This window comes from Erpetoichthys calabaricus, chromosome 5 (genome assembly GCF_900747795.2).
Source record: "Erpetoichthys calabaricus chromosome 5, fErpCal1.3, whole genome shotgun sequence".
Lineage (NCBI taxonomy): Eukaryota > Metazoa > Chordata > Cladistia > Polypteriformes > Polypteridae > Erpetoichthys > Erpetoichthys calabaricus.
The window spans coordinates 165,524,971-165,549,435 of NC_041398.2; the positions used below are offsets into that span (position 1 = coordinate 165,524,971).

The 24,465-nt window shown below is 38.2% G+C and overlaps 1 protein-coding gene across 1 annotated transcript in view; it reads right to left on the bottom strand.

Annotated features, from left to right (window-relative positions):
* Positions 1 to 382: 382 nt before the first annotated feature.
* LOC114652024 (annexin A5-like) overlaps positions 383 to 24,465 on the bottom strand; it is a 58,425-nt gene continuing 34,342 nt past the window's right edge. Inside the window, exons 7-13 of the mRNA XM_028802176.2 lie at positions 9,591 to 9,670; positions 9,452 to 9,502; positions 8,160 to 8,253; positions 7,368 to 7,463; positions 6,144 to 6,202; positions 3,363 to 3,485; positions 383 to 844 (exon numbers count right to left, since the gene is read on the bottom strand). Of these exons, the coding sequence (XP_028658009.1) occupies positions 782 to 844; positions 3,363 to 3,485; positions 6,144 to 6,202; positions 7,368 to 7,463; positions 8,160 to 8,253; positions 9,452 to 9,502; positions 9,591 to 9,670 (566 nt within the window). The 3' untranslated portion in view covers positions 383 to 781. The remainder of the gene's footprint in view (positions 845 to 3,362; positions 3,486 to 6,143; positions 6,203 to 7,367; positions 7,464 to 8,159; positions 8,254 to 9,451; positions 9,503 to 9,590; positions 9,671 to 24,465) is intronic.

Genomic DNA, 24,465 nt, shown 5'->3' on the forward strand with positions numbered 1-24,465 from the left:
TAAAACTGGATTCAGATGTAGGTATATACTCACTACAGAAATGCACATATAAACAACAGTATGGTCCATTTTCTTGGTGGTAACAATAGCTGTTGGGCAAAAAACAAGTTCTGAAGTCATAAACTTGCTATCTGTAGATAACTGATAACCAAAAGCTTCTATCTCATACAGTAAATGTTTTGGTAAACATGTGGTTAGTGAGTATGTACTGGGCCAAACCATTCAGCTAGAATTGCACCAAACATGTTTACAAGTAAAGATCATAAGGAAATCATGAAAAATCATTAAGAATGGGTCATGATCATGTTTTTCTCTAATATAGAATCTAAACAAATGAAGAGAGCTGACCACAATATGTTTACAAGTAAAGGAATTACACACATTTATTTGTATTTTATTTTTCTTTTCTTAAGCAGAGATTTTTATTTTTAAAAAGTAACCAAAACCTCTTCTTATTTGAGAAAACTGGCTTTTGAAACATTCAAAACTTGAAGAAAATGTAACTACTATGAAATTAAATGAATAGCTAGGTACTACAAACTCAACAATAAAGTACTTCACGTGTCAATAAGATTTTTCAAGTTGTAACAATAATAAAATGTTTCAGTTGATATACCTGAAACTAAAATTATCTTTACTTCATTAATTTTATGCATGATACATGATTTGAAACAAAGACAAGGTACTGTTTCTGTTCAAAGTTTGGTCCTTATTGATAAACAGTTTAGAATACAACACATCATAGGAAGCTTTGGTTCACTGACTTAAATTCAAGTTAACATTAATGGTCATCGCCGCCACAAAGTAGAAGAAGAGTCTTGCGGTAGTCTCCAGAAGTATCATTCTGTATGAGAGGAAAAATATATTAATGGAAGGAACACAATTCAAATTAATAGAGTAAAAATCATAATCTGCAAAACATACAAACATAACAAAGACATAATGACTTCAGTACATATAGAGTTTGGTGAAACAATAATGAGACTGCCACTTAAAAAACTCCATTCCAGTAATTTACAAGTTCAGTTGTGGTTGTGAGTTTTTATTTCAACCAGTTGCACATATCAATGAATCAATCTTATGACCAATTGGTCTTGTTGTTTGATTAACTGGCCTTTCTTCATCTCATTTTTGCATGAAGAAAAGTGCCCTTGTATGATATTTATATTTAAAAGAAATTCTGAAATGCGTATTTTATTTCAAACCTTTAAATGCTTAATTTTCATTTATTATATTCTTTTAATTCACCCTTTTTTCAGAGTTTGCTCTCTTACTTATATCTACATACTGAAAATTAGTGACCAACGGATGACACTGAATTCCTAAACAGAAAGCAGTGTGGCACAGTGGTTAATGATTTGGATGTCAAATGCTGACAATGTGGATTCAAATCCTGTTACTGACATTGTGTGACCATGAGCATGTCACTTCACCTGCCAATGATCCAAATGGAAAAAGCAAAAAATATATATATATATGCCAGTAACGGCGCACTGCATGGAATACACTTAACTTGAGCGTTCATAGTTTTCATACTCTGTCTCTGTACGTTTAGCATTCTTTTGCTCAGAGGATGATATGCTTGCTGCTTCCTGAGCAGCTCTTCTTTTCTCCACCCTAGCGACCCACTTCTTCTCTTCTTTCGTCTGCATCTTTTTGCGTTAAAACTGATTAAGTCAGTGTTTGTGTTGCAGTTACTTGGTACATTTTCCTTAATTTTTCACTTAAGCTGGCACTTGAGTCTTCAATCTGCCTCAAGAATGATTTAAGATATGAAGAGGTAGGGGAAGTGACGGTGAATGTGGTAGGGATGAGAACGGCACCCATGCGCCTCAATGGCAGCCCTGCTGGCCACTGCCGAGAGTTGATTCTACAATAAAATAAAACAAAAATAAAAAGAGGAATAACCTTGGAGGTCAATCATCACCCTAAAAGCGGATAGTAGACATCACGTAGTATATGCGTACCAAATTTCAGGTCAAATAGTTCAAACGGTTTGCAAGCTACAGGTGATTTAAAATCCTTGACAGACAAATGGACAGCCACGGTAGCATATTATATATAAAGATATAAACAATTGTTTCTCTTAATGTTGCAAGTTGCCATGGATAAAGTAGTCAGCCAAGTAATACTAAATATTTCTGAATTTCTTTTATACATAAAAATCATACTAGTACATTTTTCTGAACAAAAAATAAAACTAAAATGGGCAGTTAAATGATAAATCAATTAGAAGCAAGACTGATCTGTGATGGTGTGGGTCAGCCCCATGGTACCAGGTTCCTCCAGAAGCCTCTTGAACCTGCCATCCCCAATAATGTTTCCGAGAGGTGAGCTCAGCAAATGAGGACACCAACCACATAAAGGAAGGGGAAGGTGAAATAGTGCTCAGTGCTTTTATTAAAAACTAAACAAATCCAAAGGGTGTCCAAAGTGCAGTGCAAAATGTTCAGTAAATAAATAATCCATAAAACAAAATGCTGTGGAGGTTAAAAACAATCCCATCAGTAACCAGTTAAAACGAGATTAAAACATGGCAGGAAACATTCCTTAAAAACGTAAGCCTGAGTGCACACCTTTAAAACTGCCGTCTTCTCAGCATGTCCTGACTGGACCTTGCAGCCGAGTAGACAGCTATCCCCATAGGCGCCTACCATCCTTCCACGGGTCTGGGTCCCTGCTGCTCCATGACTGCAACAAGGCTCCCGAATTCAGACCCAAGGCTCGGGTCATCAAAGGTCATGCGCTCACAATGGAGCTTTGACGACACCCGCTGCCTTCCCGGACTTCTGCGGCTAGCCACCTGCACCACCTGGTTACTCCAGCACCCTAAGTCGCTCAGCTGCAGTGATCCACCCACTTCATGAAGGGGTGCTCCTCACAGCTGCCTGCCTCCTGGTTCACTCTCTCTCTCACCTGCACAGGCTTTCTCTCTCTCCTGTCTTATTGCTCTTATTGCCTTATCTGCTCTGTTCTCGTCTCTTTTTCCTCCCTATCTCTTGCGCTCCCCTTTCATATGCTGGGGAGTGGTTGCAGGTGCGATCGTTTGATTGCTGCCCCGGGCTGATAATGAGACAGACTGTCTGCACGTCCTAGCCAGTAAGGCAACACACGGTAGCCGACTGCCTTGCATGAACCTGAAGATGAGCTGTCTTCTCTGCAGATCGCTTGAACCTGCTCCACTCCCCAGTCCGAGCGCATCCATTATTTATTTATTCAAAATCTGCCACTATTTTCTGAGTCACAGACTCGCTATACCACACGATCCATATGAACAATTCCATGGTCTACTGTTTTCTTCACCATTACATGTATAATTGTTTTGACCCCCATCTTAACAGATTATAGTTTCAATACTTTACATTAATCATAGAATGCAGAGAGGTTGCAAACATTCTTCTGAACTGTGCTCGAATGTCCAGCATATCAACTTCACTTCTAGATACCATGATCCTAATCAAAGTCTTATCATCTGTGCCAGCACCCTAAAAACAAAAATGGAATACCAACAGTATGAGGTCTGCCAGAGTACATAACATTTCACACACAAAAAAAGGATATACAAACAAAAACATAGATGTTTAACATTCCTATATTACACTTTATCAAAAGTCAGCAATTTTACAAAGTAAATGCTATGAAACAAAATTGCATACATACCTAAATGTATGCAAATACCCTTAAATTAAAGTTTGCAATATGCACTTTAATCACGTCTGAATTGTTTGATTTTGTAATTTTAAACTGTAAAGATGAGGGGTAAATCAAGGAAAAATGTCTTTGTCCTAAATAATTTTAGAGGCATTGTATGAATTACTTTGTTTAGTTTCGGGAAAAACAAAACAAAACAAGAAAATTCAAGAGGTGGCGCAACTTTACTTTTTTGTATTATAATCAGACATTTGTCTGTGTGTGTGTATATATATATATATATATATATATATATATATATATATATATATATATATATATATATAATATAAAGTCAATGTATGTATGCATGTTCCAGCATCTGTTCCGAACGGCTGGAGCGATTTTCATGAAAATTGGTACACGCTTCTCATTGGTCGACTAAAAATACTGTAGGGTGAAATCAACCCTAACCCACCCCCTTCTGGATATGGTGCGGGGTGATCTTGTGGTCTTCTATGCAACGTTATCATCCAGTTGACACTCAGAACGACCACCAGAGGGCGAACTGGAGGTGACTGCCAGCATTCTTTATGTTTCAGCACCACCACGCCCCTGTTGTTTTGAAATGAAATAGAGTTGGTCGGTTACGAGCGTCAACTGGATGATAACATACATACAAGGCCGCAAGACAAGCACATTAGTGAGTCTTCATTGTTTGAGAAAAAATTTTAAATAAAAATAAATTAACAAACAATTAAAAAAAAAAAAAAACACTTTATTTTCCTCCTGGTCAATGCTGGATATTTCAGCTAGTTATCTAAAAAACTAAATGTATTTTTTTCTGTGGTTACAGCTTTGTAAGATATTACTTCAACAGTGATTTATGACTTGATATGAAGTAGCCTATTGATAATATCAATATTTTAAATAATTGTAAGAAATGCTCAAAAGATTTAATGAAGTTGCAATATATTTGGATGATGAACAATTTACTATATGTGTAAAGATACATACATAGTCATATGGAAGAGAAGAGATATAATATATACACACACACATCTCTTATATATATTTCTTTTCTGCCCACACGCAGCCGACATGGCATTTCCCGATTCCTATTCGTCCTCTTCCATGTCATGCACTATACTGGCCTGCTGAGTGTAATACATCCAACAAATACTCGAAATGCTGCCACAACGGTAAAGTAGCTTTACCACCTTTGCAGGAGTCACGTGTCTTTACAACAGCTTCTTACACAGCAAACATCAGAAGCTAAAAATTATCATGAACACATTTGAGAATACAACTTTTCTCTAGCGTTTGCTTCCATGGGTGCACAGATAACTCAACCTCCTGGCCACGGACCATAATATTTTAAAATACACGGGCAAATTTATCACCAAATCTCTCCACTATACGCTAACACTTCTACCTCTCCAGGATATGGACAGTTGTATGTTTTTGACACAGCGCAAGCTACTTAAGTACGATTACAAAATAAAGCAAACTCTGTATGCAGCGAAAATTTACTTCTCCGGCTAGATTCCATGCTCAGAACCATCAACCCCTTCGCTAAATCATACAAACACATGCATGAAATCGCTTAGTCCAATCTAACAGCATCTGTACGAATGGTTGTCAAGGAAAACCCTGGGCAGGATTTACGACGATACAATGCCACTACATATCACACCGATGTAGCAGCGATTTTCGTTGGAGAAGATGGCGAACAGCCTGCTGAAAGGGACATTTGCATCTATCCCATAGGCAACTCCTGTAAACAGATTTCCACGCTCAATATGAATTGCGATCCTATGGTTTACCCACTTTTATTCCCTTACAGAGACATTGGCTGGCACAAAGATTTACAACATGTTCCCGATAAAAGAACCACCAAACGAATAAGGCTTACTCAATGCCAATTTTACGCGTACAGATTAGCAATGAGGAATACATTTAGTATTTTTCACTCCAGCGGCAAACTATTCCAACAGTACGTCGTAGATGCATATGTTAAAACAGAGGGCGCATGTCTCAACTATCTCAGATTACATCAACAAGATCTCCGCGTGGAACAATACAAAGGACTTTCAGACGCACTGCAAGCAAACGCTGAAAATAACAACGAACGTGTATGCAAAATGATCATATTACCGTCCACATTTCCAGGAAGTCCAAGATACATGCAACAAAACTATCAGGATGCCATGGCCATAGTACGTAAATTCGGAAAGCCTGATTTATTTATCACTTCACATGTAATCCTGCTTGGCCAAAAATTCTACATGCATACCGCGTCTTTCAAGAAGTATTTATTTCTTCTTGATTTCTGAATTCCTTTCTCACCATTTTCCGTTCCTATTCTAACACCGCAGTATGTTACGGTGGGCATCGGCTAGTATATGTATAAAAATAAATATTTCATACACAGTAGTACCAAATCAAATCACTTTAATTATATCTCAAATATTATAAGGAAAGTCAAAGATGGAAAGTTAGCATATACATACCTTCATGGAATAATATAGACTTTCAGCAAAATATGCCGGTACACTTCGGGCACACTTGACTAAAACAAAATAATCAGTAAGTTAACACAATGCTTCAATCCTTTTCAAATATTATGAAAATTATAAACTAAATTGTTTATCTTAATCACATTAATTTACAAGAGTTTGCATGTTTCCGGCCTGCCCATGTCTGTGTGGGTTTCCTCTGGGTGCACAGGTTTCCTCCCACAGTCTAAAGTAATGCAGGTCAGGTGAATTTGTGATCCTGAATTGGCCCCAGTGTGTGGTTGGAGAGTGTGTGTTTTCACCCTGTGATGGACTAGCATCCTGTCCAGGGTTTGTTCCTTCCTTGAGCCCTATGTTAGATGGGATAGGCTCGAGCAGACCCCTGCAACCCTGTTCAGGAAAAAGACTGACTGGTTGGACAAAGACTGACTAACATTAATTTACAATGCATAGAAAATAATTCACTTTTGTCAAGACCACACTCGTTTTTCATTAATACTAGCCTTAATTGCTAGAAACATTGTTTATTTCCATGTTAACAAACCAGTAGTATTTCAAGCAACTGCGATTTCATAAAATGTTCAACATGTACAGTATTTCTTCTAAATGTCTCAATGCTGCCTAATTTTTTATTCATAATTTATATAGTGAGAATTTAGCCAGCCAAGGAGGTAAAAGAAAATCTAGAGCATTGCAATAAGTGTAAGAGAATTGAAAAAAAAACAAAAAAAACAAAAACAATTTTATAAATAAAAGAATATGTTCAGCAGCCCTGTTACTTTAACTGTGAAGTTACTGAGAAGTCAGTAAAAAGGGATTTCCACACTTCATGCCCTGTGGTACTAGTGTTTATTTGCATTGGACTGAGAAGAGGACTTCCTCAGATGCTTAGGAAAAACTACAGCTCTGACTGAAACTACCATCATGTGGCAATGTACTTTGGTTTCATGATATTGTAGGAACTCACTGATTCATCAGTTAGCTGGTAAGAGACTAGCAAAAAGGACAGAACAAAACAATTAGGAATTAACATGTGAAACAGTAGATTCAGGTGGAATGAAACTCAAACAACATTTAAATCAGAAAATAAAAACCGGATATACTATTTTTTACTAGATCGTGCTGCTTTCTTTTATAACTGCTTGCAAACTATGTTTACTGAGACACAAGTGTGAGCAAAAAACAAAATCAAACACAAATTAAGTCTTATTAGCTTACCAACAGCCAAAAGTAGATTCTTTAGACTTCCTGAAGTTTCCCTAGTAATGCTTTCTTCAATTTCATACCCTGAAGTCTTCATGTATTGATCAAAAACTGCACACAAATACAAAATTGGTAAAAAGTAAGTGAATGAAATGCAGTAATATAACAGTATTAGGAAAAATAATCTCAATATTCAGGATTATTTTATGTATTTTACAGTGACTGTCACCAATTTTCAAACTAAGAACACACTATTAGACAAAATGGATCCTTAATGAACAAAACACATGATGTTCACAGTTTTTCAATTTATACGTTAACATTATATACTTACAGTGCAATGCTGTGTAAAACCAATAGATATCTTACTTCTTCATATGAGTTTATACAAGTTAAACAAATAAATAAAAAAAAACTCCAAACACTGACTTTTTTTTCTAAATACAACTCTCAAAACAGACTTATTCAAATTCATTATGCAATATGCATAATGAACTTATCAAATACAAGAACTGAAAGTACCACTGAAAAATGCTGAGATTACACGTATTTATATAAATATATATTATACACACATATATATTTATATAAAGATACATATAGGTATATACAGTACATACACATGTACATAGCATAATCATTCAGACACTGTAAATACTGCAAAAAATGAAAATACATGAATGAAAATTACTGAGAAGTAAAGAAAATAGAATATTTCATGAAGGAGGTTGTTATATTATAGAGGAGGTGTTAACATTAAATTACTTTCCTAAAATTTTAATAACTACATTAACTATCTGAACACACCTTTTCTTAGATGTTCTGCACTTCGGTTGCCAAGAATAGTAATGAATTTATCCTCATCTGTCCCATATTTTTTTTCTCCAGCTTCAAACAGAGCCTGCAATAAAATGCATTTACAGTTTAATACTGATATCAACACTAATGCATCTAATTTCTTACATCTCACATAACTCCACAAAGGCATAACATTACACTATATCTCAGTATGATGTTACTCAAAGTTTTTAACCTTAAGCTTGAAATAAATAATTTACCAGTATTCTCAACAAATTACAACTCTATCAAAAGAAACACAAGAAACCCATTTCTTGATGCACATTTATTTACACGATTGCTTTGTTTTCTTTGATATAAACAATTCTACATTAGCATATACAACTACATCACTAATTCATTGATGTTGAAGAGCTAAACACATTTATCACTGTATACCAGTAGATTGCGTGTACTGTATATATGTGTGCGTGTGTGTGTGTGTGTGTATATATACATACATATATATATATATATATATATATATATATATATATATATATATATATATATATAGTACCTGAAAAATAATACAGAGGCCGAACAGCCTGGAGCTGGACAGGGCATGCCAACACAGACAGACTGGAATCCCATATTTATCCCTGTCTATCTATATACACACATACACACACACACACATTTGTCTCTCTTTGTGAAATTCAATTCTCTGTTCCTAAAACACTAATGGGGGCGGCACGGTGGCGCAGTGGTAGTGCTGCTGCCTCGCAGTTAGAAGACCTGGGTTCGCTTCCTGGGTCCACCCTGCGTGGAGTTTGCATGTTCTCCCCGTATCTGCGTGGGTTTCCTCTGGGCGCTCCAGTTTCCTCCCATAGTCCAAAGACATGCAGGTTAGGTGGATTGGCGATTCTAAATTGGCCCTAGTGTGTGCTTGGTGTGTGTGTGTGTTTGTGTGTGTCCTTACGGTGGGTTGGCTCCCTGCCCGGGATTGGTTCCTGCCTTGTGCCCTGTGTTGGCTGGGATTGGCTCCAGCAGACCCCCGTGACTCTGTGTTCGGATTCAGCGGGTTGGACAATGGATGGATGGATAAAACACTAATGCCAGCCACGGAACCCTTCACAATACATATAGCCAAATATGCAATGATTGGTTCATTTATCAACAGTACATCATTTTTCTTGAACAGTATTTTCAGAAACCTTACAAATTTTGTTTTTTCTCTAGTACTTGTATATTTGTCATGTAAGTGTGTGATGATTTATTCTCATTTACTATTTTTGGTATGCTATTTATTCAGAATTTACCTGAGCATCTTCATCAATACATCCAGCATTAATTCCTTCCTCTCTGCTTGCCTGAAAGCAACAAAGTGTACATTGTAACCAAAGCTATACTTCATCAATGTATTTTATGCACATATATTTTACACAAGAAAATTATTACCTGCATCAGAATAACTAAGAGTCTCTTGAAGTGACCAGATGTATCTCCCTCAATGTCATCTTCAAGAACACAACCATATTCTAGGAAAAATTGCAAGATTTTAAAAAGTCTGTCATTTAGCATTATAGACTACCACTGGATATACTATTGGAAAAAAATGCAAGCTTTCTGAAATACATAAAGGGCAGCATTTGATTTCCCACAGAGAAAAGCATATTCATTTAATATCTGTTTATTGACAAAATTTATAATGTTCCAGCATAAAAAGTGTTATTTGGTGTATTTTAATATTTTTTCTGATTTATAGATGAATTACATATTTTTAAATTTTAAATGGTTTAAAACTTCTGCATACAATATATGGTTCACATTTTCTTATTTCCTACAGTCCACTAACTAGATAAACAAGATATAATGTGTTATCTTCGTCCATGCAAGAATTCTACTATACAGGTTATTTATCCATTTCTGACATTTTAGTAAAGGCACAATTTGTATGCATACGACAGTACCACACACAAATATTGAATGAAAGAAAAGCACAAAATCAGGAATGTTTACTTAGCAATGAATGATCCTGTTTTTGCCTTACACACTAGGTTTGCTGGGATTGGCTCCAAATTGTATTCAAACCTGTTCAAGATGAAGGGAGTTTAGAAAATGGATGAATGATCCACTGCCATACTTTCAGATGAATCACCTTCCTGCTGTTATGGCAATGAGAAACAGCTCTGTTTCTGAAGTCATGTTCATGGTTTCTAGAATCACTACATTCCACAAATCTCTGGAATATCCCCATTATATTTTATATTCCCAGGAAGGCTGCATAAGGCAGAGGATGTCGACCAGGGCAATAGATAAATAGAACCTTAGACAAGATAAGGGGGGAACGTGAATAGAAGCACAGCATGGCACCACTGTAGATGATCTGGACACCCTAGATGAACTACTGTTTATTAAAACTATCAACAATTCTTCTCACAGTGGGTTTCCTTACTTTTCATGACTGACAGTGTTGCAAATTTCAGAAATTAATTACAGTATATATGTTAAATGAGGACATATTTTGTATGTAATATTACTCTTAATAGCATATCTCCTTTTTTCATTGTCTGAGTAAATTCTGTCTTTGTTTGTTGACTAAATACTTTTAGCTACTTCTCTTGCTGGGAATCTTGAGGCATGCTTGTTGCTATTATTTTTGTAAATAAACACAATTTAGGTAAATGCTAAAACTATCTAGGGATGCACAATGATGGCAGAATAACATCTGTATCTATATATATAATTCACAAAGTCGACGCCAGAGGGGGAAGACACCCATGAAAGCATGCACACCAAAACAAAACACCCATGAAAGCACGCAGGAAGGGGCGTGGATTCACTAAGCCGCCGACAAGTAGGAAGGAGCCACGCCCACCAACTCTATGACCATTGGATACGACGACAACTCGCAGAGCTACGCCCACTAACTGGGACGCAACGCCTCGGAAAAATGGCGTCATTTATGTTCATCTGTTGTACGCTACACATGGACCTCTGAGCCACGTTGAGTTGGGGGCAGCAAATCTTTGATAGGCTGCAACAAAATGATGAAAGTACGGGCGCATTTTTTCACACAAGCTGTGTGTGTGGGTGGGTGTTAGTTAGTTAATTTGTTACTCGAAGGATTTCAAGATTTAATATGCACAGGCGGTAACACTGCAAATGCAGCCCAAACAAACCCAAAATCTTCCACAGTCTCCTTACTGTAAAGCAGCAACACTACCACTGCGCTACAAGACAGAGAATGCAGTTAAAGAACGCACCACGCTCGATTTTACTTTCACTTCTGCTTGGACAACTGTGTCGTTCAGAAAGTGTTCACCCATCAATACATAATTATGCGGCGTAAGATACGCCGTGAGTTGGCTAGAGCCACGACCACCAACCCGGATGCAAAAACTCACCAATCACCACGTTAGTCGAGTTCCTCCCTGCTACGATCCACATGCATCTCAGAGCCACGAGGCAGCGCCAGAGAGAGACAGAGGCACACACAGGCAGCACGAGAGAGAGACAGAGGCACACACAGGCAGCCCCAGAGAGAGAGCCGCACACACACAGGCAGCGCTACAGAGAGAGCAGCGCAATCCTTTAAAACTGAGGTTAAAACACAATGAAGGAAGCAGTCTTTAAAAACCAATAAGCCCTGTGCCTCTTTTTCATTAGCGTCTCACCTGCTTCACCGATGTAGGCCCTACAACAGTCGAGATGCTTTCTCAGCAGCTGACCTTCTCTGTGCCTGACTCCACTACTGTCAGTTGCCTCATTAAAAATGGTGAACTCCTGCAATGTTACTATCTTGGTTGGCTTTTAAATAAAGTTCGTATTTGTTCAAATGTTCCTTTTTTTCCTCCTGTGCTTAAAACTCATTTAAAAAAAAAGTGTTTATACAACTGCTGCAATGTTACAGAGAGAGAGAGGGCTTGCGTGCTTCTGAGAGACAGATGGGGAGGGGGCTCGCGTGCTGCTGCGAGAGACAGAGAGATATATATAGAGAGAGAGGGGGGGGGGGGGGGGGGGGGCTGGGGAGGCTGCTGCTGAGACAGAGAGAGCCTGCCCATGCAGCTGAGCAGTGAGCCTGGGTGTTTGTGTCAGTGTTATTCAATGTTTTTACTATTACACTGTGCATTCTGTGGTGTAATTAACTCTATTTGTGCTTAAAAATCTTTAAAAAAATATATTTACATACAGTTCGTACGGTCTGGAATGGATTGATTGTATTTACATACAATCCTATGGGGGAAATTGCTTCGGTTCACGACCAAATCGGTTTACGACCAGAGGTTTGGAACAAATTATGGTCGTGAACCGAGGTTCCACTGTATATTGAGTCTAGAAAACATGATCAGCAAGTCTTTGATAGGCTGCAACAGAATGATGAAAGAATGGGCACATTTTTTTCTCACAACCTGGGTGGGTGGGTGTTAGTTCGTTAATTGGTTACTCGAAGGATTTCAAGATTTAATATGCACAAGCGGTAACACTGCAAAACCAGCCCAAACCAGAAAAGACGGCTGGCAAAAAGTGGCTGACAAATTAAACACGTGTGAATTGTACTTACTGAAACCGGCATTACGGATTTTGCAAATGTTCATTTTTTCCCTCTGCTTAAAAAACATTAAAAAAGCGGCGTGATTATGCAGCGTATACTACGCCACGGGTTGGTATGCAGCGTGTAAAACTGTTTGTCACTGATAATTTGCCTTTTACTTTAACACGAAGACAATTTCCTGTTAGATTTGCCTTTGCGATGACAATTGATAAGGCACAGGGCCAAACTTTCAAAAAGATGTGCATGTATCTGCCAAAACCAGTTTTCAGCCACGGACAGTTGTATGATGCTCTCTCCAGAGTTCCATCTTTTCATTCACTTACTGGTATGCCTGCAGGAACACGTGCAGCGAGCGAGAGAGAGCGAGTGACACACACACGCATACAGGCGCGCGAGAGACAGAGCGCTGGACACATAAGAATAATAATACTTCGTTACATTGATATACCGGTGTTTTCAGTATTCAAAGCGCTATCCACACAGGGACAAACCGGGAAGCGAACCCAAAATCTTCCACAGTCTCCTTACTGCAAAACAGCAGCACTACCATTGCGCTACAAGGCAGTTAAAGAATGCGCCGGCCTCGATTTTGTTTTCACTTCTGTTTACAGCGATCGGATCGTAGCGTGCATTGTTGCAATGTTACTTTTCTTGGTGGCTTATTACATTACGGATGTTTCACATGTTAATTTTTTTCCCTGTGCTTAAAAGACATTAAAAAAGTGTTTCTCAACTGTGACTCCAGAACAACTCAGTACATAAGCTATATTAAGCGTCAACAACGAAAACTCGCTACACCTTAATGAACAAGTGCTGAAACTTATCCCTACCGACGAAGTAACTTTCACCAACGTGGCCTCCATCGTCACAGACGATCCTGCTTTCAGTCACGGACAATTGTATGTTGCTCTCTCCAGAGTTCCATCTTTTCATTCACTCACACTGGTATCCACAAACCCACCCCATTTGGACAACTGTGTCGTTCAGCAAGTGTTCACCCATCAATACATAATTATGCGGCGTATGTTACGCCGCGGGTTGGCTAGTTACCAGATAATTGCCCAAAATAATTTAAACAGCATCAGACTAATGCTTACATTTGACAATGCTACCAGATGTACTTTGTATACTATGGAAGAATTCTGTGTTTTGCAGTTTCACATTTGTTAAAACAGTGGTGCTCTACTGAGTCGTTCAAGAATGTGTGCCCTATAAGCACTTCATGCTTTAAAGACTCACAACTACTAAAAAAGTTAATAACAATAAAAATATATAAAAACAGTGCATACCGTACAGATTACAAGTAGATCCCAGAGTTTTTAAAACCTGCTTTTGAAAATACACAGTAACTTATTTTTTACTTGAAGATTCTAATAACTGCTTTTGGTTAAAATGACAGCCCTAGTAATAAGCAAACTAGCAGGACTATCTTTCAGATTTGAAAGATATATAAGATGACATTGAATATAATTATTTGTAAGAGGCAGAGATTTCTGTCCAAAGTGCCAATCCCAAGGAATGAAATTCTGCTGTAATACTGGGATAACAACAAGGGTCAATGCCTTGTCATTGTCAGAGTAGCACACACATTTCTGTCAGCCCTGTGCACTACTGTGGACAGCGAGTGAATGTGCAGCATAGCTTCTAATGTGGTTAATGAAGAAAAACAGAAACTAAAATGAAAGGCAGAAATGCTTATGTTTGTTAAGAAAAATCTTCCCCTTGTTCAAAAAAATGGAATGATACACCTCCAAAAAAGTTACAATTGTTTTCATTATTTATTTAATATTGGATTTTTTCTATTTTGGCTAGACAATTTTTCCATCAAAAAGAAAAAGACAAGTGTTATGTAGAATTTAAAACTACTGCCTGCAAAACAAAGGATTAAAAAAGCTAGACAAATATGGCTAAGAAGTAGACCATTCATTTTAATGACTACAAATGGCCTGAAGAAGTTTTTTTTTAATTCTTAGGTAGTGTTATTTATTTATTTATCACTGTAATATTTTACCTTTTCAGTTTTAAGTTTTAAATTGTTTTTGTGTTTTTCCATCAAAAAATATTAGAAAAAGTGTTCTGCAGAATTTGAAGCTAAAGCATACAAAGCAGTTTCATTCATAAGGAAAAGGTATTTAGCAAAATGTGTCATTAGCAGATACAGTGGAACCTCGGTTCACGAACGTCTTGGTACACGTACAAATAGGTTTACGACCAAAAAGTTTGCCAAACTTTTGCCTCGGTTCATGACCACACTCTGGGTATACGAACAAGCCAGTTTCCCTTTCGGTTTGTACATGTTCAGTCTCTCCCTGTGCATTTCCTATGCAGCGAGCAAGAGAGAGCGCGTGCAATACACACACACACAGAGGCAGCGCAAGAGAGAGACAGACGCACACACACAGGCAGTGCGAGAGAGAGCCGCGCACACACACAGGCAGCACCAGAGAGAGTCAAGACGCACACACACAAGCAGCTCGAGAGAGAGTCGCACACACACACAGGAAGCGAGAGAGAGAGAGCTGGATGCGTAAGGTAGGAAGGCAGTTAAAGAATGCACTGGGCCTGATTTTGTTTTCACTTCTGTTTACAGCGATCGGTTCGTAGCGTGCATTGTTGCAATGTTACTTTTCGTGGTGGTTTATTAAATTACGGATTTTTTCAAATGTTCATTTTTTTCCCTATGCTTAAAACTCATTAAAAAAAAAAGTGTTTTTAGCCAGCGGTTGGTAGCGCTATAGCGCGAACTATTGCAGTGTTAGTTTTCTCTGTTGTTCAAGGTTTTCTCAGTGTTATTCAATGTTTTTACATTTAGTTTACTGTTACACTGTGCATTCTATGGTTTAATTAGCTATATTTGTGCTTAAAAAAAATATATATATTTACATACAGTTCATATGGTCTGGAACGGATTAATTGTGTTTACATACAATCCTATGGGGGAAATTGCTTTGGTTCACGACCAAATCGGTTTACAACCAGAGTTTTGGAACAAATTATGGTCGTGAACCAAGGTTCCACTGTAATATGTGTTTCAATGATTACATATGGTCTGCAAAAGTGAAAACATATACAAATAAATGTTAATATCTCTAAAACCCTCATCCAGAGAGATGTGGTCCCATTATTTTCTGTATTTTAAAAATTTGTATTTTGGCATTGGCAGATGGGTACATAGACATTATCATTGTCAGCATTCCAATATTAGTGCATCCCTAAAATTTTTAACAAGTAATAGTGAGTTTGTAATACATCCAGGTTCAGAAATCTATAGTATAGCAATTTATAAAATATAATTATACCACCAATCTCAGAAACATGGCTATATAAAACTGTACAGACTAAACAAAGCCAACAACTGCTTCACACGTAAATAACCAATCAGCACTTACTGCATATATCTGAAACCAATGGGGGAATATTTGTTTGAAATTTACTGCACAGAATTTTTAATTGTATAAACACAAGAATACAATCTTTTCTTGAACCAGCCTCTATTATTTTAGTGACTTAAGACACTTATTGCAGCATCAGGTGCAAGAAAGCAACAAACTCTAGAGTGTAAGACTATTCCAAGTCATGTTCACTCACACTGGGCCTATTTAAGGTGACCAACTGATCCAACACAAACATATGTGCAAGGAAAAAAGGATCCAACAAAATGCTCACCCAGATAAGAGGAAAGGTGCAAACTTCATATACAAATACTGTACACAGTTACCAGGACAGCATTCAAATTAAGTTTGAGTAATATGAGTCATCGATTCAAACCACTGTACCACAGTGTGACTTTGGAGGAATATATTGCACATATATTTTATACAATATATTTAATAATAAACACTGTTAACCCATTCAAAGTTTAAATTATAGAATCAAAATTAAAACAGAATAAGAAACCAAGAAAAGAGTAAAGCATTGGCAGTACAGTAAATAAAAAAATAATGCATTGGGCACGCAAGTTCAGATAACATAACATAAAGACAGTCGAACAAATTCTTAACTAAAATCTATACTTTGAGGCATAAGAAGAATCATAAATTGTGCCATAACAGGAAGGGAACTTCAGTGAATGGCGAATACAAATATAATTTAGTGATCATAGAGGACCCTGAGATTTGGAAAATCCTGTATGTCATTATTTAGAAAATCTTACCTATCAAATGTGTACACAATAAAGAAGTGTGCCAGGAAAGTTTTATTTTAATATGTGGGAGATCATTAGGATGTTTCTGAAAAAGATGCTGATACTGAAAGGCTTCAAAAGCAGTCTTAGGCAGCATACATCTGAAATTTAGTGACTTTTTAAACTACGGAATAATTCTGTGGAGAGTCATATGGCTGAAAGTACTCATACAATTTAATTACATATTTAACTATAAGGAAGATAACCTAGTAAAAAAAATCACAGAATAAACTTATACAGATGATTTAACTGCCATCAAAGATGACTACCAGCTCCAACTGAAGCTCAAGTAAGTCCACTGTTATAAATCTGCCCATACGCTTTCTGAATGTCATCTAAATGTCAGTAACATTGACTCATCTGCTCTTGGCAAAACTAAAGGTCTGAGCTAATATCTGCAAGCAATGTTGTTTATGGATGCTTTCTGAAATTTAGGTAATTTAGTATATAATTAAACTTAAAAGAAAAACAATGTGCTTTTGTTGGACATATGTTATAGCTGCTAGTTTTGCATTTGTGATTAAAAATCAATACACTACATATACAGTAATAAAGAGACTATAAAAAGTATTCACCCCTTGAAAGTTTTAATATTTTTAATAACATTAAGTCACAGTGGATTTAATTTGGCTATTTTACACTAATCAACAGAAAAAGACTCTTTAATGTCAAAGTAAAAACATCTCTACAAAGTGGTTTAAATTAATTACAGATATAAAATGCAAAATAAATGATCACATAAGTATTCACCTCCTTTTAATATGACACATGTAAATCATCATCTGTATAGCCAATTGGTTTCAGAAGTCAAATGAAATAGAGACTACATGTCTATGTCAAAAGATTGCAATTGATTGTATCTGGAAGGACCAACTAGTGGTGAGTCATTATTGTGGCCTAACCTACATAATAAAGGCCAAAGAACACTCTAATCAACTCCATGAAAAGGTAACTGAAAAGCAGAAGTCAGTGGATGGAAACAAGTCCTATTAAATTAATCATTAGGAAATGGAAAGAGTATGGCACCACTGTAAATCCAACCTGAGCAGGATGTCCACAAAAAGTGAGTAAAACTGCAAGACGAAGACAACTGAGAGACGCCACCAAGAGGCCTATGATAACTGAAGTTACAAGTTACAGTGACTGCAAATGGGGAGACCGTGCATTTAATTCTGCATGGTTTACAAAATTTGTTGACTTTAAAGGATTACAAAAATCAAATACATGTGTGATTTAGGCTGTTATATTCAACTGTGCTAATCTGGCCACTGCTAATGTAAATGGCTTCACTCCTCTGAAGTAATTGTTGCATTGTTCTCTTTAACTCAGACACTTTCCTTTACTGTCAGCTGAAAGGTGTTTTATAAGTTTTGTATGTTTTGTAAGTGGACTGTGCGTAATTGGCTGGACCAATGAGATACTAACATGTTCATCAATGCACAGAATCACTGTTGTGTATTTAAGAATTTAGGAACTAACATTACATTTTTAATGAGCTCCTGGCAATAACGTTAGGAATCTTTTGAGTTGTAAGATTCTGACATCACTGAGTTTTGCGGCTGTTCAGTCTGATGGCGTCACACTTGTTTGCCCACCTTGGCTCATGCAGTTGTTCCATCATATAATAGATGGAGTGACAATGTGACAGTTTTGCACTATGGTGAAATTGTGCTATCATGGCTCAGGCAGTCAAATATGAACCTGTCATTTACAGCAAGCTGGAATATTTGAGCATAAAATGGAATAAATGCATTCATGACTGGGAATTAAGTTGTAAAACCTATTTTTCTGGCACTGATGTGAAAGCCAAGTGTCTTCTTTCTCTTGCACAGCACATTGTGTTATTATACGTCAAAGAGGTGCTGAAATATTTTATACTATGACTCTTCTCTGTCTCTACTCTGTATGTCTTATGTGTGCTACATGTTTACTGTAACAAAGGCGCTATATAGGCGCCCGACCCGACACAGATGGACACCGAGACACGTATAAAAACTCCAATAGTTTTATTTTTCTTCACCCGTGGGTGCACATCTTCCCCGTGACCCACGGGCAATACACAGTCCATAAAGCACCAATCCCACACAATACAACACTCTTTTTCTTTTCCACCACTCCTCCTCAGGCTTAGTCCTCCTCCTCCCGACTCTGGCTCACCGAATGGTGGTGGCTGGCCCTTTTTATAACCCACCCGGAAGCATTCGAGGTGCTTGACCACCTGGTTCTAATTGCACTTCCGGGTGGGGCTGAAGATTCGACCAGCCAGGCTGCAGACTCCATGCAGCTCCCCCTAGCAGCCATCCGAGCCCCCAACCAGGCTGTGGAGGACTCCATCTCCCATGGAGCCATGCGCTAGGTTGGGGAATCATCGTCTGCCAGGGAGGCTGCCACCAAGCGTCCCGGGGGAGGTATTGAACTGTCCATAGCTGCTCCCCCGGAATATGGGACCCAGCTGTCCATTACATTACATTATTGTATTCTTTATCTCCCACCAATATGCAAATATACTGCCAGTTTGGATGGACTCATTGTGCATGCCTGTGCTCTTATCATCCAGTAACAGCTATTGAGGGAGAGGTTAAACACACATTTAGTGTGTATTCAAGTGGCAAGAACTGAACAGACGTTAAAGATAGATAGAGGCATATATTAAGCATTTAATCCTGTATTTGCTGAAGGATAAATTTAATCCACCTAGTTTAGGGACACAGGGAGCCTGTGATAGTACAAACAGCACTGGGCGTAAGGCAAGAAGCAAATGTCGTGAACAGTTCGTCTGTCCTTTACAGGTCATATTTATCATGTTTTAGCCAGCATTTCTCCCCTGGCTGGGTTCAAAATGGTGTTTATTTGTTTTGTCTAATTTTGTGCCATTTATTTGTATTAATGTTTCTTTCACTATGCTCATTATTTGTGTTTATTTATAATTGAATAATGACTTAGTTATGTTTCATGTGTTTTGTGGGTGACACCCCAAGAGACGGGGCCATCTGCCAATCACCGCCAGGAACTGCCTTCCACCTATATATTAGAGGGCTTTCCATACTTCCTGTCAGTTCATTTGAAATGTGCTAGGGAGTGGAGTGTTACTTGTACCCCACCCTCCAGCAATATTTAAAAGTATTTTTGGATCTTCTATGCTTTTTGGACTCCCGACTCAAGACAATATTTGCATAGTCAATCATAAAATAGTGTGCTGAATGCAATCCAGTGATAGAAACCTATAAATAAAGTACAGGTACTCGTCGACATACGACCTATGCAAGTTACGACTGTTCGACTTTACGACGCGTTTGACTGTTTCCCCCGCCAGCTGTTGGCAGCGCCAGTTTCCCGCACTCTCAAGTCTCGCTACGCAGCAGTAAAAATATACGCAGCAGTGTTGCCCCACGTGTGTTTGTGTCTTGTTGTTTTGGCAATTTTCGATAATAATATAACCCTAACATATAACCCTATAATATTAACACTAATAGCAGCTTTCTACTCAAAACGGCAAACTTGAGAAGCTGCCAGCATCAAACCCAGAAGCTCTTGATTGGGCAGTTCTTAGGATTGCACTAGGCAAGCAGTCGCATCAACTGATTACCGCAACCTGCTTTCTTTTTTCTTCTTGAATAAAAGCGCACTTGTTCTGTTATACTTGTACTTGTGAAAGTGTTTATTTGATATTTGGACTTCAGGCTTCACACCAGTCATTCTCAGTCACACACACCACTCACATCCACATCCACAGTTATCCCAGTCTCGTTCATGCACAAGTTTTATATACAATCATCACATTCAAATTTTAACAGTTCCCACACACAACTGCTGACTCCCAATCAAGAGCTTCTGGGTTCGATGCTAGCAGCTTCTCGAGTTTACCGCTTTGAGTAGAGAGCTGCTGTTATTGTTAATATTATACAATAAAAACATACATTTGATTTACGTCTGTAACAACCGCTGTAAATTTATAGTGCTTGTCAAAGTTAGTGTTCACACTCGCCCCGATATGACACTGCTCTTTTCAAATAAAGACGCGCTATAACAGAGGTGAACTCAGATCAGAGAAAACCGAAGCCCTCCCCACAAGAAATGTCGACTCACAGTGTATGAATGGCGTATGGAAGAAGTGTGTTAAGCGTTATGTAAATACTTTTGCTGGATTTAACAGTGAACAAGAACTTGATGAGATTCGTGAAGAAATAGTGAAACTGTCAAAAGACCTTTCATTGGAATGTGAAATGGAAGATGTCGAGGAGTTGCTAGACCGGGAATCAGGTGAACTTATGAATGAAGAGCTGATAGAATTGGAAGAAGAAAGAGTGGCGGAAGAAGAAACAAGAGAATTGGAGTAAGACGAAGAGGAGGAGGTGCCACAAAGAATGTTCACCACAAAGGGATTGTCAGAAGATTTATCTCTACTGAATAAACTCCTCGCTCATTTTGAAAAAATGGACCCAAATATTGAACGATTTGCGAGGATTGAACGGATGGCACGCAACACATTTCGTCCTTATTGCGAAATTTATGAAGAGAAAAAAAAACAAACAATTCAGACGAAGCTCACGATGTTTATGAAAAGAGCAACTCCTCCCATCACCCCGTCCGCAGCCTCGCCTGATCTGATGAAGGCGATATCGACAACCCGCAGCCAAGCACCAGTGGTGCCAGGAATTAAATGTACAGTACAGTATTTCTTGTTTTGTACGTTTTCCACATATTAAACAAATTGTACTGTAGTATGCTGTGTTTGTCTTAGAAAGTAAGAAAATGTTGATAAAATATTACTTTAAGATGATTACAATATTATTACCCAGTCTAATATTCTTACCTTAAATTAACATAGGCCAACTTACGTCCAGATCAACTTACAACCAGTCAGTCGGAACCAATCGCGGTCGTAAGTCGACAAGTACCTGTATCTGTTTAGTTTTAATGCAGTTATTTGCTTTTGATATTTTGAAACAGTTTGATCTGGGGGAGTAGCGGCTAGTGTTCACACCTCGAATCTACGGGGTCTCAGCTTGATAAAGGAAAAATGAGATGGATGTTATTTACTTTACTGCACATGAAAGACTGAATGTCACACAGAAGATTCTCAGAGCTCAAGTCTTTATCTGAGTCTAAGGTGCCCTGAATTGTAAAGGATAAATAATATATCGTCATTTGGAATACATACATTTCATGTGTGTTTCATGTCTACGATGATCTATGTAAATGTAGGATGACAGGAAATGCAAGTCAGGAATTGTTGAACACATAACTAAAACAGAAACATTTTTCATGTTTAAGGAATAATTGATAAAATGCAGACATTAATTGTATAATGTGTGAAGACTGAAGTCCAAATATCAAAAATACTTTCACAAAAGGTACAAGTATAACAAAAGAAGTGTTTATTCAAGAATATAACTGAAGAAAAAGAAATTGGGTTAGGGTACAACGCTAATATGACCGCTTGGGTGATGCAGAGGTAAGAACTGCTGACTCATAATCAAGAGGTTGTGGGTCCGATTCTGGGCACTACCTAGATTTACCGTTTTGAGTAGTGAGCTGCTCTAATTGTTACTATTATAGAATAAAAACAGACATTTGATTTATCTGAGTCTGTAACACCCTGTGTAAATTTATGGTGCAGTAGAGTCCCGCTTATCCGACGTTCTGCCGGCCCGTTTATGTTGGATAAGCGAAAATGTCGGATAATGGGAGGTGTTAAGAAAAAGCCTATGAAACATCAAGCTATGTTATAATTTTACACATTACGAGCCTAATACAGTGGAACCTCAGTTCACGAACATCTCTGAACATGTACAAATCGGGTTATGACCAAAAAGTTCGCCAAACTTTTGCCTCTGTGCACGTCCACACTCGGTATAGGAACAAGCCAGTTTCCCTTTCAGTTTGTGCGCGCCGATGATTTCCGCACGTGTTCAGTCTCTCCCTGTGCAGCGTTAGAGACAGAGAGCGCAAGAGAGAGACACATGCACACATGGGAGAGAAAGAGACACACGCATGCGCGCACGCGAGAGACACACACGCGCACACACACACGTGCGCAAGAGACGCACGCACACACACGCAAGAGACGCATGCACGCGCGAGAAAGAGAGAGAGACAACACACGCGCACGAAAGAGACAAACACGGACGCACACACACGCACATGCACACACACACGTGCATGAGAGACACACACGCCAGAGAAGGCCAGCCACATAATCCACTGTAATCATGTTTTACAACAGAAAAATGTAACTGAAAAAATGAACTTAGCAACAAAAAATAGACTACGTTCACGCTCACAACTTGCAGTTCTTGTTGCCGATTGATGCGTTTTTTTTTTTTTGTTTTTTTTTGCGGTGGGACGTCAGATAATACAGAATGTTGGATAAGCGAAGGTTGGATAAACGAGACTCTACTGTACTTGTAAAGGTTAGCAATTTTTTTTTATTCAGTTTTATTCTCTGTCACGTTCACACTCCCCACTATTTGACAATGCTGTTTTCTGATAAAGACGTGCTATCACAGAGGTGACCTCACTTTAGGATGAGGGTTCTACATCGGAGAAAGAGAAAAGAAGCCCTCTCCACAAGAAACATCCAGTCACACATAAGAACAACGCAGCTGCACCAGGTGTAAAGGCGAAAGATGGCACCGTTTGGATGCAGCAAGAGGTCAGGTGTCATTCTTCTTGTGAATCTGACACACACATATCCTTCAACGAAACAGCAAGGCATACCAAGTATGCCAAGGTATCATGCAAAGTTCTGTTTCTGATTATGTTTTGTAATGGTCTTTATATTAAAAAAACATTTATATGTTTCTTATATAAAAGCCAGATTGAATGTTATTTACCTATTTACCTTGATTTATTTACTTACTAGCAACACTTCCTGAACGACACAGTTGTCCAAATGGGGTGGGTTTGTGGATACCACTGTGAGTGAATGAAAAGATAGACCTCTGGAGAGAGCAACATATAATTGTCCGTGACTGAAACCGGGATCGTCTGTGACGAAGAAGGCCACGCTGGCGAAAGTTACTTTGTCGGTAGGGATAAGTGTCAGTACTTGTAGATTAAGGTGTAGCGAGTCTTCGTTGTTGACACCTAACATAGCTTGCGTACTGTGATGTTCCGGAGTCACAGTTGAGAAACACTTTGTTAATGTCTTTTGAGCACAGGGGAAAAAATAAACATGTGAAACATCCGTATAATGAAATAAGCCACCAAGAAAAGTAACATTGCAACAATGCTATCTATGACCCGATCTCTGTAAACAGAAGTGATAAGAAAATCGAGCCCGGTGTATTCTTTAACTGCCTTGTGGCGCTGTAGTAGTGCTGCTGCTTTGCAGTAAGGAGACTGTGGAAGATTGTGGTTTCGCTTCCTGGTTCCTCCCTGTGTGGATAGCGCTTTGAATACTGAGAACACCGCTATATCAATGTAACGAAGTATTAACAGGAAATTGTCTTCATGTAATAGTAAAAGGCAAATTATCCGCGACAAACAAAATGTTTTACACGCTGCATACCAACCTGCGGCGTAGTATACGCCGCATAATCATGCCGCTTTTTAAATGTTTTTTAAGCAGAGGGAAAAAAATGAACATTTGC